This window comes from Somniosus microcephalus, chromosome 8, assembly GCF_052327205.1.
Source record: "Somniosus microcephalus isolate GS21.2 chromosome 8, FLI_Smic_1.0, whole genome shotgun sequence".
NCBI lineage: Eukaryota > Metazoa > Chordata > Chondrichthyes > Squaliformes > Somniosidae > Somniosus > Somniosus microcephalus.
In genome coordinates, this window is record NC_140994.1 from 25,119,695 (window position 1) to 25,137,314 (window position 17,620).

Consider the following 17,620-nt stretch of genomic DNA (forward strand, 5'->3'; position numbering starts at 1 on the left):
AGGCTCGAGGGGCCGATTGGCCTACTCCTGCTCCTATTTTTTATGTTCTTATGTAATCTGGAAAAAAATCTACACCCTTCCCTGAGGGCTCCGGAGGTCCGGCCATTTCCGCTCCTGGGCCTCTGCGCTACGAAATGCGCAGGGCCCAGGTATCCCAGGGGCGCATGCGGTTCGCAAGCGTCCCTGGGAACACGTAGGCCATGGGGAACCAATGAAAGAAGGGAATCTCCCTTCATACTTTTGACAGCTTAGATCTGTCAAAAGTATGAATGGGGCTCACTCCAAAAACACATCAAAACATTAAATAATTACTGTTTTTTAATCAGGTTTTTAAAATTACATTAAATTAAATATTTTAAACAAAAATTAAATTTTTTGAAAAAAAAAATTCAAGTTTTTTATGGGGCTAAAATAAACTTACCTTTTTTTAAATTATAAATGAGTGAAATTTTTTTTTTCAATTTTTGAAACTCTTATGCTGGTAAAAGCAGGCATTACTCCTGCTTTTACCAGGCGTAAGATTTTTAGAGGTTTTCAATGGGCGGGGGTTCTGCAGAAAGCAGAACACTCCGCCTGCAGAGGCCCTTCTCCAGGGCAGGCGTCCGATCTGTCAAGAGGATTCTTGACAGATAGGAAATGCCGGTTTTCAGACCGGCACTTGCGAGGTCCCTACAGGTGTGTACACAGCTCGTACCCACCCGTAGGCATCGGAAAATACAGGCCATTATAACTGAACAGCTCGGTAAGAAACCCGTCAGGCAGTCATTTGGTAGCTCAGAACTCAAATGAAAGGAATCATGGAAAGTATTACATACCCCAAGATCTTTAAGAGTCTTCACAGCACTTTTTGCAAGGCAGAAGGTGGCACTCTCACCTACAGAACAGAAGAAAACATACTGAACCAACAGATCTCTTGTGGTGTTGCACATGGTACTATTTTATAACAACAGGAGTGGTACACCACGTAATGCACAATGTGTTGTTCTAATACTAAGGTGGAGCTGTGTTCCTTTAAGGCCACAAGTCTAATCGCTGTAAGAAAACACCGTCTGAAGTCAATCAGAGTTTAATTGCTGTTTGGTGGGTGAGAGAAGTTGCAGACAGGAATGCCCTTTTATATTTTCAGCTTCAGATCAGGGATAAACAGGTATGAAACAACTGCCTTTCTCTCTCTCTCTCTCTTTTATACTTTGGGCATAACGTCTGAAATGTGCCCGAGGCTTTCAAACCTTTTAATCTATATTAGTAGATCTCCCATGAATTTGGCAGATTTTACAATGGAATGCAGGATGTATTATTCCGCTGCCAAAGTGGAGCTGTTTATGCTGACTTGTCTCGGTTAAGACCACAAAGTCTAACTGCTGTCTGGGGATAGTTAAATTGCTGGGAACTTTGTAAATTGGGGTGGCTTGTAAATTGTCGGGAACTTATACATTTCTGGCTCCAGGCCCCGAGATGCCCGTCTTTCGTGCTCTTTTTTCCAAATACTTTTGACCCTTTTTTCCAATAGGGCGATGCCTGAAATGTATCAGGCACATAGCAGACAGTATCAGTTTACTTTTGCCTCCGAGTCAGAAAGCTGTGGGTTCAAGTCCCACTCCAGGGTTTGAGCACATAATCTGGGTCAATGCTTCACTGCAGTACTGAGGGAATGTTGTATTGCTAGAAGCGCTAACCTCGGGATTAGATGTTAAGCCGAAGCCTCCGTATATACCTACTGGTTTCCTTTAAAAACTGTGATAGGATTTTTACTTTGACATGTGAACACAAATCATTGGAAAGAAAGGGATCTGAAACATTTGGAGATGTGAATAATAATCGTTTACTTCGCAAGTTCAAAGATGTAGTTTATACATATTGCGCAAAAGGGATTTGATTTCGAATGACAGTACCATAATATATTTACTCAGAACTCACCAAATACTGCAATCTTCATTTCTGTTCTAGATAACAGATACTTGTGAAACTTGCTGATGTATTCAGTTTCTGAAAAACAATTAATATTTCTGAAAACTGTAGATTTCCATTGCAATATTTCCAAAACTTAAAAGTATTCCTGGTGGTTTTCCAGGACACTTTACATTTGTGAGTGCCCCTGACAGCCACATTAATAAAAGTTATGCCGCTTTTCTTTAAAAGTCTTATTTTCTTTACATCCAAATGTAGTTGTTTGCTTATTCAGTGATTAAAGGTAATCAACTAAAATTAGAAGACTTGTTCGCTGTCCAGAAAGTAACCAGAAAGTTAACTGGACCAGCCACATAAATACAGTGGCTGCAAGAGCAGGTCAGAGGCTGGGTATTCTGCGGTGAGTGTCTCACCTCCTGACTACCCAAAGCCTTTCCACCATCTACAAGGCACAAGTCAGGAGTGCAATAGAATACTCTCCCCACATGCCTGGATGAGTGCAGCTCCAACAACACTCAAGAAGCTCGACACCATCCAGGACAAAGCAGCCCACTTGATCGGCACCCCCATCCACCACCTTAAACATTCACTCCCTTCACCACCGGTGCACCGTGGCTGCAGTGTCTACCATCTACAAGATGCACTGCAGCAAGTCACACGGCTTCTTCGGCAGCACCTCCCAAACCCACGACCTCTTCCACCTAGAAGGACAAGGGCAGCAGACTCATGGGAACACCACCACCTCCAAGTTCCCCTCCAAGTCACACACCAACCTGACTTGGAAGTATATTGCCGTTCCTTCATCGTCGTTGGGTCAAAATCCTGAAACTCCCTCCCTAACAGCACTGTGGGAGTACCTTCACCACACGGACTGCAACGGTTCAAATCGGCAGCTCAGCACCACCTTCTCAAGGGCAATTAGAGGTGGGCAATAAATGCTGGCCTCGTCAGCGACGCCAGTGAATGAATAAATAAAAAAGTGTCACAACTGCAAGAGCACAGCTGATGCCCTCAGTAAAACCTACCTTCAACTGGAACTCTAAAGCTTTGAATAAAAACAGCAGCTGAAAAGTAAGCCTCCAGCAAAGGGCCGAGCAGTCTCTGTAGGAAGGTGAGGAACTCCTGGTGATCCTGAGATTGACTCACCTAGAACAGTTACATTTTAGAATGATTTGTAGTTGTACAAACAATATCTTAATACACTGGCCGATCTTGTGTGGCACTGCTCACAGGCAATTTTTTGGATTGATTTGGAACACTTTATGGTACACAGTCAGTAATACAGCTTCCGACCCTCTGACGCTGCCCACAAACACAGGTAGCCATGGAATCGAAAATCAATCACATGATTAGCAGGGACCAATCGCATGTGGTTAGCATGGACTAATCAGATGGGAGATTTAAGTGATGTGGTTAGGAGAGACCAATGAGTTGCTCTCACTTTGATCGACAAATGTTATATATAAAGAAGCAACATTTTATCTATATCTCTCATACTGAATGGCACAACCAAAAAAGCATTGCTTGCTTTTCAATAGTAACTATGAGTGTGTAAACACTTCCCGTCTTTGAGGGCTAAACCACAATGGAGAATTAAATCTTTTAAATGTTGGAGTATTACAGGAAACTCTCGTTTAAATGGCACCTAAATATCCAGAATTCTCTATTAACCGGCAAAATTCTCACTCCGAAAACAACACCTCAATAACCGGCAATGTTGCCGAGTCCGAGTCTCCCGCGGTGGCCGAGTCAGTCAGTGGGGGTAGTTCTCCAAACTGCCACTACTCGGCTTCTTGGCGCTGTCGGAAGTCCGAACACCTCAATAACAGGAGTCTGACTTTCCCGCACTGTATACAGTCGTTTACTGTATAAGTTTTGTTTTACTGTTAAGTAATTAAAGAGTTATGGATTACCCTCAACTGGCAGTACTGTACTTAATCAAGCATTCTGTAGGTGAGTACCCAGTTACTGTATACTGCACATTTCTTGATTTTTTTATTTTTGTTTGTTAAAAATAGCCTCGGTAGATAACCCTCTCCGTCATCCAGAATTTTTAATCAACCGGCACCATCCCGGTCCCGTCGGTGCCGGATACCAAAGAGTTTCCTGTACAACTAAATCTAACTAAAGGATTTTGTAATACAACACCTTTAGGTAACGATCTCGCTGCTCTTCCCCATAATCGCTGTCATCTTCTTCATCACTTCTCCACGATAGACCATCTGGGTACTTATTAACCCATGTCTCCTCTGTAGGACTGGGGCTCAGCTCCTCCTGTTCATTTAATAAACAAAGACCTAGTTATTACTTGTGAATTACGTGTGCTGTTCACTTTACTCTTTGTAAAACACAATCATTAGTGCATGGAAGTACAAGAGTTCAGTGATTTACTGGCTGAAAAAGCAGGTATTGACTCAGAGTAATGACCGACAACAACAACTTGTATTTATATAGTGCCTTTAATGTAGTAAAACGTCCCAAGGTGCTTCACAGGAGTGTTATAACAAAAAATTTAACACCGATCCACAAGATATTAGAGATAGGTTTTAAGGAGCGTCTTAAAGGAGGAGAGGTAGAGAGGCGGAGAGGTTTAGGAAGGGAATTCCAGAGCTTAGGGCCTAGACAACAGAAGGCACGGCCACCAATGGTTGAGCGATTATAATCAGGGATACTCAAGAGGGCAGAATTAGAGGAGCGCAGATATCTCGTGTGTGGTGGGGGTTGTGTGGCTGGAGGAGATTACAGAGATAGGGAGGGGCAAGGCCATGGAGGGATTTGACAGTCACTAAACGGCCTGAACAGTAAAAACCAGAGCTAATCAGAAGAACAGCTAAGATCATACTGTATAATAACTGTGGCACAGACAGCAGGGTGCAAAGAGCATATCCATCTGTGTATGCAGAAAACTAGCACGTTAACATATGTTCATTTCAAGAACTGAACTACCACTGAAGGCTCCAAAAGGAACTATGGGTGGTGATCTACGTCTCAATTGACCAGGTCACGGTGTGTGTGACCTGTCCCCACACTCCAGATACTGAAATGATCTTCATGTCCTAACACAAGATGAAAGGTGATGTAGAGAGATCGAGCCTCAAGAAAGATATACTAGGGATTTCTGAGAAGTCATCCCAGTACCTGTAACTTTCTGCATTCAATGCAAGATCACAAAGGCTATATTTTGTATCATGACTTTTTATATATATTAGACATGCAAAGCTAGCTTTGTGACAGTATCTAATGTCCATGTAAAACAGATCGAGTCATACACAGAATGACTTACAAGACACCTTATCTTAAAGGGTGGCATAAATTAAAAAAGCAAAATAAAACATTGAAGAAGTTTATGTTACAACAGGCTGGAATTAAAAGAGCACCAACTCAGCATTGTGGGAGCTGAGCTTTTTCAGCAGTTTGTTCTAGGCGTGGAGTTTACCCAACAACTTTTTAAGGAAGTGACAACAGTCTCCTAACCTATTCTGGATAATAAAATATAAAGATAATAAAATCTGCAGATTCCATTTGAAAACCATAGCCAAAATTTTCAAAAAATTTGCAGAGAACTAAATTTTATATATATATAATTCCCACATTACAACAGTGACTACACTCCAAAAAAGTACTTCATTGACTGTAAAGCACTTCGAGATGTCCGGTGGTCGTGAAAGGCGCCATATAAATGTAAGTCTGTCTTTCTTACATTACTGGGTCAAGGGGAACCAAGAACATGACATCTTGTATGTTTGTCTTTTGTGATTCCATCTGGTTTCCTGTAAATGTAACCTCGTTGTTTCCCAGTGAATTACCACTGGCAGAGATAAAAAAAGATTTGGGTGGGTACAGCATTATACAACTCTTTATCTCACTTCACATCTGTGGTTGAATCCACCAATGATGCAGTTGTTTACACGCTTAAAAGACTTGCATTTATATATCGCGCTTTTCACAACCATCAGACATCCCAAACCGCTTTATAGCCAACGAAGTACTTTTGAAGTGGAGTCACTGTTGTAATGTAGGAAAGGTGGCAGCCAATTTGTGCACAGCAAGCTCCCACAAACAGCAATGTGATAATGACCAAATAATCTGGGTTTTTTGTTTAAATGATGTTGGTTGAGGAATACAGATTTGCCAGGACATTTTCAAATTAGAATTTTGAAATTAATGCCTGCGGTGCGTTTTAACCAACAATACAGTGGTTGCTTTATTTGTACAATTACACAAAATCATGCTCTTTTTCTAAAAAGAAAGTTGCCCATTATACCAATTGTGATGGAATTTTAGTTGTGGGTGTGGGGGATTGTGGGAGTTATAGCATCAATTGGGATCTGTAACAAAGAGGAAACTGAGAGAGAAAAAAAACACTACAGCTGCTGGAGTGCCTCATGATGTCTTGGCACATGCGCAGTATTAAATAAACAGCGGACGTACGTAGTAGGGCAAGGTTTCCTCCGTGCACTATTTGAAGCAAAATCATAACCACATCCTTTTATAAACCGGATTACGGTTTTGTTACATATAAAAAGTTCAGTAGATTGTTTGCTCACCTCTGCCACCATCAGGATGCCATATTGAATGAACTTTCCTACAACATCATGGCAAACCTGGTACACTGCCTGACAGGGCTGCAAATGGAAATGGACAGAATCAAAATCAATTAACATGTAATTCACTATGAATGATTCTCATTGCTACCAAAATCTACACATTTTATTAAAAATATTATGTCTGCGCATCCTATTCCAATTATTCCCGACTCATCACAATTCTTCTATTACCAGTTAAGTCAAAATTACTGGAACCTCCGTAGATATCTATATATATATAAAGGAATCGTTCTGTCTGTCCTTCTGTCTGTCCTCGGGTGTGCGTCTGTCCGGCTATGCGCTCGAAAGTTACAGAGCGTACCTACGCGTGCGTTACGTCGAAAGAAAGCTCACTGTTCCGAAACGCTGGTAAGCGCATTTACGTTTCGGCCGGACAAAAATTGCGCCCGCGGTATCCGAAAAACCTTCAACATTCCGCTCATTATCCACTCATTACCATAGAGTGACATTGAGGTCGACCAATCGTACGGTCGACCAACCCGATGGTCGACCAATCAATGCGTGGCGGGGGCGGGTTCGTCGCATGTGCAGCCGGGCCCTTCTAGAGCCGAGTGACAGGACGAGTGACCAATCCTATGCTTCGGTGACATGACGATTGACCAATCAGTGCGTGTGTGGGCGGGCCTTATCGTTCTGAACTGAGGTGAGTGGCCGCCATCTTTATTCTCACCTTCTGTGTGTTTATTTGTTAGGAGCGATTTTTTTTTTTTTAATGTGTAAAACGTAAAAACACAATGTCTAAAACGTTAAAACACAATGAAGATGGTGTCCCATCTTCTTAACAGCCGTTTAAAAAAAAATAACTTTTGGTGTTTTCAGCAAGACTGCGCGTTCCTTCTCCGTGGCAGCTTTTTAAAAACATTAAAAAACTTTCAAGATGGCCTCCCATCTTCTTAACACCCGTTTTGGAAAAAAATTTTTTTTTGCTCTTTCGCTGACCCCCTCAAAACACTCCTCCCCTCCTCCCACTCTCCCTCCTCCTCCTCCCCCCCCCTGCCCTTCTCACTCTCTCCCCCCTTCTCACTCTCTCCCCCCCTTCTCACTCTCTCCCCCCCTTCTCTCTCTCTCTCTCTCTCCACCCCCCTCCCCGGCGCCCCCCTCCCTCCCTGGGGCCCACCCCCCCTCCCTCCCTCGCCCCCCCCTCTCCCTCGCCCCCCGCCCCCTCCCTCGCCCCCCCTCTCTCCCCCCGCGCCCCCCTCTCTCCCTCGCCCCCCCTCCCTCGCCCCCCCTCCCTCGCCCCCTCTCCCTCGCCCCCCCTCCCCCTCACCACCGCCCTCCCTCGCCACCCCCCTCCTCGCCCCCCCTCCCTCGCTCCCCCCTCTCTCCCTCGCTCCCCCCTCTCCCTCGCTCCCCCCTCGCTCCCCCCTCTCTCGCTCCCCCTCTCCCTCGCTCCCCCCTCTCTCCCCCTCGCTCTCCCCCTCTCCCCCTCGCTCTCCCCTCTCTCCCTCGCTCTCCCCTCTCTCCCACGCTCTCTCCCCCCCTCTCCCTCGCTCTCTTCCCCCCCTCCCTCGCTCTCTTCCCCCCTCCCTCGCTCTCTTCCCCCCCTCCCTCGCTCTCTCCCCCCTCTCTTCCCCCCCTCTCTCCCTCCCCACAGTCGCTTGCTCTCTTCCCCCCCCCACAGTCGCTCGCTCTCTTCCACCCCCCACAGTCGCTCGCTCTCTTCCCCCCCCCACAGTCACTCGCTCTCTTCCCCCCCCACAGTCGCTCGCTCTCTTCCCCCCCCCCGCACAGTCGCTCGCTCTCTTTCCCCCCCGCCCCAGTTGCTCTCTCTCTCTCTCTTCCAACAACATGTCCTCGAAAAAGCCTCGGCACCGCCGGGCACTCCAGCTAGTCTATATATATATATATATAAAGGGATACTTCTTTCTGTCTATCTGTCCTTCTGTCCTCGGGTGTGCGTCTGTCTGGCTATGCGCTCGAAAGTTGTAGAGCGTACCTACGCGCGCGTTACCTCCGAAGAAAGCTTACGGTTCCGGGACGGTCGTAAGCGTATTTACTTTTCGGTCGCACGAAAATTGTTCGCGCCTTATGCAAAAAACCTTCAAAATTAAACTCATTATCTGCTACTTAGCATTGATTGACTGACGTCAAGGTTCGACCAATCCTGTGCCGTCACGATTGACCAATCCTACAGTACGGTCCCCTGATGGTTGGCCAATCAGTGTGTGTGTGTGGGCGGGACTAATCGTTTTCATCTCAGGGATCTGGCAGCCATTGTTTCACTGCCATTACTTCAGCTTCCAGCTCAAACTACTTTGATCATCCAGCTTTGAAAAAGTTAGTATCTCTTTTAAAAATAACATAAGATTTACCAAAAACGTTTTATAAGTACTTTCACTTTCATCTTTCAAGGTATTAAAAGGTAGAAATGTTGCCCGGCAGCAGATTCACAGAGGAACAGACAGACAGGGCCTGAAAGCCTGGTACTCGATTTTAAATGTTGCCCGGCAGCAGATTGAGAGGGGGACACAGAGACAGGGCCCAAAAGCCTGGGACTCCATTTAAAATGTTGCCCGGCACCAGATTCACAGAGGGACACAGAGGCCCCAAAGCCTGGCACTCGATTTAAACCGCCCGGCCCAAAACAGCCCTGGCAAAGCCGGGCTCCCCCAGCTTTGATTATATAGGAAGGTTTGTGCACTTACCAATGCTACTGTCACTTCGTTGGAAAGGAGGTGACAGAGACTAGCAGCTGTGCGGATAACTCTTTCCTGGCTGACAGTTTGCTCCATTTGGCCTGCATCTGTAATCTTCTCCTTTAGAATAGCACAGAGGGAACAGGCTGCAATACAGTGAAAGTAAGAATGACAGCTGACAGGAAACAGAACAGCGAGACTGACAAGTTACAGGGAAGGATTGTTCAGCTCTGAAAGAGCATACACCAAAAGGCACCTTTTAGCTTGCCTCGGAAACTTGCTGCAAGTATTAAACAGAGTAAAGCACATTGCTTATCATTTTAAAAAATCACTTTTTGTACTTTAGTTTCCTTTTGTCAAATTTACTTTTTATTTCACTAAATAAACCTACAAAATATGAAAACAAATTCATGAAGTGTGCTCATTAGAAACCTTTGGTGAAAGGACTGATGCTAATGACATCAATGTTGCTTTTATATAATGTTATTCCAAGTAAAAATACCAAATGTCTAAGAATAAGTTTATTAACAACCAAATTCCAACAGTCCAATACAGAAAAAAGTATTTCCTCCCCCTCTCTCCTGAATACATACTGGTCAGACTTCATTTGGAATACTGTGCTCAGTTCAGAAAGGATATATTGGTCTTGGAGCGACATTTCATCAGGGTGATACCTGCGATGAAGGGACTTGGCTATGATGAGAGACTCGGTAAACCTAGCTTGTAATTCTCTAAAGATATGGAAGATAATCATAGAATCTTACAGCACACAGGAGGCCATTCAGCCAATCATTCCTGTGCCGGCTCTTTGAAAGAGCTATCCAATTAGTCCCACTCTTCCGTTCTTTCCCTATTGCCCTGCAAACCTTTCTTTAAGGGGTGAACAAAATAACGAAGGGAATTGACAAGACAGATAGCTAACACTCTTCTCGCGTGTCAATGCTTTAATGTTGTAAGGTATGGAATGGCAGAATGAAAGTTCAGCCCCATAATGCGCCACCAGGTTCAGGCATGTTAGTATTTCAAACACACCACATTCGCTGTTACTAAGACTTCCTAGATTCTCCAATTTCATCGTTTGTTTGATAGCTGGTACAAGGCTCAAATATTCTGTTTAGATGGCTTAGCTGGAAATTAATTGAAGTAATCAATGGGCAAAGAAAAGGTCAACTAGTATCCTAGCTCACGTCCCAGAGCAAGTGTTGACACCATTACACTTACCAAGTATTGCCTCGGTGAGAAAAACCTGGAAAATACCGTTGCTGTAGAAATTCAGCTCAAACAGGGCTGGAACTGTCGTGGTTGGAGCAATAAAGAACTCACTGTTGCGCCGCGAGCTTCTGACATTGACGCAATCACCCAGTAAATGCAGCGCATGCATAACGACATCTTCGGAATTTCCAGAGAAGCCCAGGTCAAAATCCCGAGCCAGTACCACCTCCTTCATACAGAAGAAATCTTCGACCAGCTTTGATAAGTTGACACCCTGAATAAAAGGAGAGAATCAGGAAAAAAAATCTACAATTGAGTCGAAACCTTGCCAAACACATTAGATATGAGCATATTCCCATTTTACAACTATAGTTACCAATTTGAGAAACTGAGAACTATGAACAAGAGATGTTGCCCACACCGCCGTGTATGGTTATATATAATGCTGACAGTTAATATGCATGTCAAAAACTGTGTCACTGTCTGGAGCCCATGATCCTTACGATGTCGGGCAAGGAGTGCACGCAATTTATTTTGGGGGAGCGTTCAACTCAGAATTACACAATGAAATTAGGAAGGGGCAGCATCATCCCTGATTTTGATGATTTTGCCCCTTTAACTGGGGAATAATGTGCCCAACTCTGGACCTCCAGCACAGCCGGCTCGCCAGCTATTCAATAGGAAAAACCGTGCATGCGCAGTATTTTGAAGGGGCCGTGCATTCAAAAAAAATTAACGGGAACATTGCTGGGGGACCACTGTAACAGTACTGTAAAGCTATTCTACACAGCAAATGCTGACTCACTTCCCTGCAGCAAGCCAAAGTCTAAGTAATTTATATTTATTGGTCTCAAAGACCCATTGTGTTAATTAGACTGAGTTAATTCACCCAGGAGTCAAAACAGAATTTCTCAATTTCTACTTTGGACTCCCTCTAACTTTCTAAAAAGCAATCAACTTAATAACAGAGGATACTGGATAGTGGACCTGAATTTTATTCCAAGACTGAAGCTCAATGTCACTTAGAATCATAAGGAAGGAGGCCATTCAGCCCATCGTGTTAGTGCTGTTCAGCCCATCGTGCTTGTGGAATAAAAATTTAAACTAATCTCACACTGTACAGTAGTCTGCTTATACAGGTAGACTATCCTTTATCCGAAAACCTCGGGACCAGCCGTGTTTCGGTTTTCGGAAAATTTCGGATTTCGGAAGGTGGGTCGGCGGGGGTCGGGGTCGGCGGGGGGGTTGGCGTTGGCCCGCGGGGGGGGTCCGCAGTCGTGGCTTGTCCGTCGCTGCTAGCCTGGAATGCAATGAAGTTCTGCATTTCCACCAACAGGTCGTCGTGCTCGGTCGGAACAGGGGCCGGCACCGCCGCGGGCTCAGAGCTCTCGTTGCTTTCGAGCCTTTGGAAGAGAGTCAGGTGGTTCCGCGGGGGGGTCGTGCGCACGACTTACGCTGACCCTCTGCTCAGCGTAAGTCGGGGTCGGGGTCCGCGGGGGGGTCGGCGGGGGGTCGTGCGCACAACTTACGCTGACCCTCTGCTCAGCGTAAGTCGTGCGCCACTCTGGTCATGTCGTGCGCACAACTTACGCTGACCGAAAAAACCTTCGGTTTTTAGAGGGTTTCGGTTTTCGGAAGTTCGGATAAAGGGTAGTCTACCTGTACAATGTTGGCATTTTTAAGAAGAAACATGAAACATAAATTAAAATATGTACTTTTCTTCCAGGTATCCAATACAGAATTTTTTCTATGGAGTAATAATTATTAATTTGTGGCTAGATTGTGATAGCAAGTGCCTGTAGAAGCTGCCAACTGGCAAGCATAAAGAAGCACACTGCAATCATTTTATTGGGTGCAGGAATACAGCATGCAAACAGCAGAGAATATTATAAATGAGAATAAGACACATATACTAGAATTACCTGGTGCACTTTTAACTTGCTTCTAAATCTCATTTTTTAAAGAACATAAATGCCTTCATTATGGTTGCATTTTTACTTTTTAAAGTGTTAGAGCAAATGTACAGAAAATGTTTAGGTTCGGTGCATGGGCAAGCCTTTTGTGCAGCCTTGTTTCGTGCATTGCAGGCTGCTCGTGGCAGGAAACGTGAAGCTGTACACACATCTGTTGTAAAATTGTTGCCATCTCCGGTTTACGTTCCCATGTGCAATGCTTCAAGCGAGGAGATGACAAAAGCTTTAGCCGTGTAATTTACAGGCCACATAACATGTGTTAAATCATTTTAAAGTCATCCATCTCCACAAACTCAAAAATGCAACTTTTCTCTGCAGCTCTGAAGTAACAAAGATGTTTGATAAACCTTTTCATCTTCTGCCCATGCTAGCACGCACCAGCCCTAATACATGGCTCACAAACGCAAAGCTCTCACCTTCCTGTGTCGGTAAAGCAGCAAACACGCAACAATGTGAGTGGACATCACAGCAGAACATCTACTGGCAGCTGGAATTTAAAAATGAAATAAATACAATGCCACAAGACAATTTGTAGACGACTCGTACGCTAGTCAGCAAACACGTGATCGATTGTGTCTAAATTTTCTAAATAAAGTCTTTGCTACAATTTCCTTTCTAAAATAAGCTAGAATTGTGTAAATAACCAAAAGATTTGCCGAGGGTGTTTTTCGAGGCAGACTAGAAGAATGAGGGAAATGGTCAAATATTACCCCTCAAATTTAAACCGATTTCTTTCCCCAAGTTTTTTTCCTTCCTCTCATGAAGGCAATGATTCATGCTGGAATGTAGCAGGCATTAGTAGCTCTCTTAATACCTTAGCCAACTGCCTATTCCTAGTCTAAACTGAGACTGTGTACGTCAGCAGGCTGTTCAACTCTGGGGGGAGGGGGGAATGTGCATCACGAGCTGAGCCTGATCTTGTCCTGACCCAACACCCACCCCAAATACTTTCCAGTAGGAGATACTGAACAGCAATCAGGGAGGGAACTTCTGAACGGCTTTACCACTCACTTGTCCAGGAGAATCAATTATAGAATACCCACTGCTGCCTTATCTGAGATTGGCTAATGCAGCACAAGTTGCATCTAATTACACACAATTTACAGCACAGAAACAGGCCATTCGGCCCAACTGGTCCGTGCCGGTGTTAATGCTCCACGCGAGCCTCCTCCCGCCCTACCATCTAACCCTAACACCCTATCCTTCTATTCCTTTCTCTCTCGTGTACTTATCTAGCTTCCCCTTAAACGCACCTATCCTATTCACCTCAACTACTTCATGTGGTAGCAAGTTCCACATTCAAGCTGAATTTGGGACCGTCAACTAAAACATGTCCTATAGTTTCACCCATCTATTTAATTACATTTTTTTATTTGCATTGCGGATTCATAAAATAGCTGACTTTGTTTCAGGTAAAACAGACAGTGTGTATAATTTGAGAGTTGCAAAGGAAATCCCAGTGCTCAAAGGGTTAAAGTCTCCACTTACTGAACAGTGCATGCTTGGCTACATTGGAAATCAGCTGCCGCCTGTATTGTTCATCTGAAAAATCTCGGGAATTTATAATTGGAGCCTGATCGGGTTCGGCATGGTTGAGGCATGGCCTATATGGACAAAACAGAGCAATGTGCAACAATATAGGAATTTAAAAAAATGATTTCATTATATAAGATAGTCACACAGATAGAAGTAGAAAATTATGAAAATACTGTGCAGTGGACAAGTCTGTAACTGAAATGCATAAATTTACCAATAATAAAAAGACTGTTTTAATCTGGATTAAAATGGAAAATTTCCCTTTAGTGTAAATTTTGTCTTTTCGCTCCTTGTAAACTTCATTTCATTAGTGATCAATTTCTTCTAGGAACTCAGTGATGGTGTGAAGTTTTTTTTTTAAACAGCAAGTGATTTCTTGGCAGATTGAAAAGAGCAATATTCAAAATAATGCATTGTTTCAGAAAAAACCCTTTAAGAGATTGTTAATTAATGCAGCACAGGACGGTGATGTGATGGTGTGTTATAGAGTTCCCAAGTACTGTGACACAATGTGGTTAGGACACAGCTTCACCACAAACTGAATTCCCAATCAACACAGTAAACAGAAGTCAAATCTCCTTATGGCAGGGCTACAGATCGACGTTAGCAGAGGCCTGGGAACAGGCTTCCTGTCTGCTTTCTCAGTCAGTATAGAATCATATGGTACAGTATATATTGGTTTGAGTGGAAAGGAGTGATTGCAAAATAAATTGCAAGGAAAATACAGAGATGAAATAGCACTAGACGTTAGCATCCAACAATAAACATTTTGAGAGGCAGAGTACCAGCAAAGCTTTGATGAAAAACCTTTTTGGATGATGTTGCTGGTGGAAGTAGCACCAGCTGGTGTCATCTGCTACCAATTTCAGAGGCACCATCTGTAGCAAACGGCATTTATATTACTGAACCCTATCCTGAAGCTACTGCAGAACAGTTCCTGCACTAGTCAGATGCACATTGAAACTATGCAAACTTGCACACGTGTAGTTCTGAAATTTTTTTGCTAACAGTCACTGGCCTAGAAATTCAGTCGCGTTTGCGCCCACTTATTGGCTATAGAGTGGTTTGCGCCGGAAGTTTTTTAGCGCCCGAAATTCAGTTGGTCCCTAACATCGGCGTTAGCCGGTAGCGCTGCGCTGGCACCGATGACGTCATCGGTGTGCGCAGCGCCCCGGTTCCAATGCTGTTCCGTGCCAATGGCCAAATTCAGTTGCGGCCGCCTCGCCCGTAGCGGCCGCAAACAGCGTTTGAAAAACGGTGCCTTGCAGCTCCGAGAGGCCGGCGCATAAAGGTGGAGGGGCGGCCGGCCGCTTTCCCGGCGGCCGCCTGGCCGCACCTCCCTCCCCGGACTCCTGCACCACCCCCCCGCGGCATTGGTGTCTGACTCCCGCGAGCCCGGCACTTCTCCGTGGTGCCGGGCTCATTTGCCGGGGGAATCCAGCGGCGATCTCACGGCTGCAGGGAGCTCCTCCTTAAGAGAAGGAGGAGGCCTGCAGTACCCCAGCCTGCCGCACCGCATCGGGTGCCGCAGCGGCAGCTGGACGCCTGAAACTGACTTTCATCGCCCCAAACGAGGCGGCCAAACCCTGCAATAGCGCCCGCCTCTGTCTTGGGGCGGCGCAACTGAATTTCAGGCGGGCGCTACGGGAATCCGGGCGAGCGCAAAATTTCAGGCACTAAAGACCTGGCGCGGCGATACCGAGTTTTTAGCCCACTATTTCCTAACAGCTCTACCGTCGCCAATGAAAGTCTGTGCAGGCTAATGGCAGTAATAACACCGGCTGGGTGCCGGCTGTGTGCCGGCTGGGCCGAGGCCTGAACGGTTTACCTGCCCCAACTGCCTGCATCAAAAAACATGGCCATCACCTCCAAAGGCAAATCAGTTTGTTGCTGTGGGAGGCAGTGCTGCTGTCCGTGGGGTGGGGGCAGTGTTACTGTCCATGGGGTGGGGGCAGTGCTGCTGTCCGTGGGGTGGGGGCAGTGTTGCTGTCCATGGGGTGGGGGCAGTGCTGCTGTCCGTGGGGTGGGGGCAGTGCTGCTGTCCGTGGGGTGGGGGCAGTGCTGCTGTCCGTGGGGTGGGGGCAGTGCTGCTGTCCGTGGGGTGGGGGCAGTGTTGCTGTCCATGGGGTCGGGGCAGTGTTGCTGTCCATGGGGTGGGGGCAGTGCTGCTGTCCGTGGGGTGGGGGCAGTGTTACTGTCCATGGGGTGGGGGCAGTGTTACTGTCCATGGGGTGGGGGCAGTGTTACTGTCCATGGGGTGGGGGCAGTGTTACTGTCCATGGGGTGGGGGCAGTGTTACTGTCCGTGGGGTGGGGGCAGTGTTACTGTCCGTGGGGTGGGGGCAGTGTTGCTGTCCATGGGGTGGGGGCAGTGTTGCTGTCCATGGGGTGGGGGCAGTGCTGCTGTCCATGGGGTGGGGGCAGTGCTGCTGTCCGTGGGGTGGGGGCAGTGTTACTGTCCATGGGGTGGGGGCAGTGTTACTGTCCATGGGGTGGGGGCAGTGTTACTGTCCATGGGGTGGGGGCAGTGTTACTGTCCATGGGGTGGGGGCAGTGTTACTGTCCATGGGGTGGGGGCAGTGTTACTGTCCGTGGGGTGGGGGCAGTGTTACTGTCCATGGGGTGGGGGCAGTGTTACTGTCCATGGGGTGGGGGCAGTGTTGCTGTCCGTGGGGTGGGGGCAGTGTTGCTGTTCATGGGGTGGGGGCAGTGTTGCTGTTCATGGGGTGGGGGCAGTGTTACTGTCCATGGGGTGGGGGCAGTGCTGCTGTCCATGGGGTGGGGGCAGTGCTGCTGTTCATGGGGTGGGGGCAGTGCTGCTGTTCATGGGGTGGGGGCAGTGTTGCTGTTCATGGGGTGGGGGCAGTGTTGCTGTTCATGGGGTGGGGGCAGTGTTGCTGTTCATGGGGTGGGGGCAGTGTTGCTGTTCATGGGGTGGGGGCAGTGTTGCTGTTCATGGGGTGGGGGCAGTGTTGCTGTTCATGGGGTGGGGGCAGTGTTACTGTTCATGGGGTGGGGGCAGTGTTGCTGTTCATGGGGTGGGGGCAGTGCTGCTGTTCATGGGGTGGGGGCAGTGTTGCTGTTCATGGGGTGGGGGCAGTGCTGCTGTTCATGGGGTGGGGGCAGTGTTGCTGTTCATGGGGTGGGGGCAGTGTTGCTGTTCATGGGGTGGGGGCAGTGTTGCTGTTCATGGGGTGGGGGCAGTGTTGCTGTTCATGGGGTGGGGGCAGTGCTGCTGTTCATGGGGTGGGGGCAGTGTTGCTGTTCATGGGGTGGGGGCAGTGCTGCTGTTCATGGGGTGGGGGCAGTGTTGCTGTTCATGGGGTGGGGGCAGTGTTGCTGTTCATGGGGTGGGGGCATGCTGCTGTTCATGGGGTGGGGGCAGTGTTGCTGTTCATGGGGTGGGGGCAGTGCTGCTGTTCATGGGGTGGGGGCAGTGTTGCTGTTCATGGGGTGGGGGCAGTGTTGCTGTTCATGGGATGGGGGCAGTGTTGCTGTTCATGGGGTGGGGGCAGTGTTGCTGTTCATGGGGTGGGGGCAGTGTTGCTGTTCATGGGGTGGGGGCAGTGTTGCTGTTCATGGGGTGGGGGCAGTGCTGCTGTTCATGGGGTGGGGGCAGTGCTGCTGTTCATGGGGTGGGGGCAGTGCTGCTGTTCATGGGGTGGGGGCAGTGCTGCTGTTCATGGGGTGGGGCAGTGCTGCTGTTCATGGGGTCGGGGCAGTGCTGCTGTTCATGGGGTGGGGGCAGT

General features: G+C 47.0%; 1 protein-coding gene and 1 long non-coding RNA gene across 11 annotated transcripts in view; one reads left to right on the plus strand and one right to left on the minus strand.

Annotated features, from left to right (window-relative positions):
* The window catches only part of LOC147113377 (uncharacterized), a 61,888-nt gene that overhangs the window by 20,122 nt on the left and 24,146 nt on the right, over window positions 1-17,620 (plus strand). The gene's annotated exons all lie outside the window — the stretch shown is intronic.
* gpam (glycerol-3-phosphate acyltransferase, mitochondrial) overlaps window positions 1-17,620 on the minus strand; it is an 82,873-nt gene that overhangs the window by 7,864 nt on the left and 57,389 nt on the right. For 9 of the 10 annotated variants that reach the window (XM_085994375.1, XM_085994373.1, XM_085994371.1 and 6 more), the window contains 9 exons: window positions 13,825-13,940; window positions 12,753-12,823; window positions 10,373-10,637; window positions 9,161-9,297; window positions 6,456-6,533; window positions 4,057-4,182; window positions 2,934-3,054; window positions 1,918-1,986; window positions 816-874 (listed from right to left, as the gene is read on the minus strand). In XM_085994375.1, coding sequence (XP_085850501.1) covers window positions 816-874; window positions 1,918-1,986; window positions 2,934-3,054; window positions 4,057-4,182; window positions 6,456-6,533; window positions 9,161-9,297; window positions 10,373-10,637; window positions 12,753-12,823; window positions 13,825-13,940 — 1,042 coding nt within the window. The remainder of the gene's footprint in view (window positions 1-815; window positions 875-1,917; window positions 1,987-2,933; window positions 3,055-4,056; window positions 4,183-6,455; window positions 6,534-9,160; window positions 9,298-10,372; window positions 10,638-12,752; window positions 12,824-13,824; window positions 13,941-17,620) is intronic. The other variant, XR_015079188.1, reaches the window with a different exon arrangement.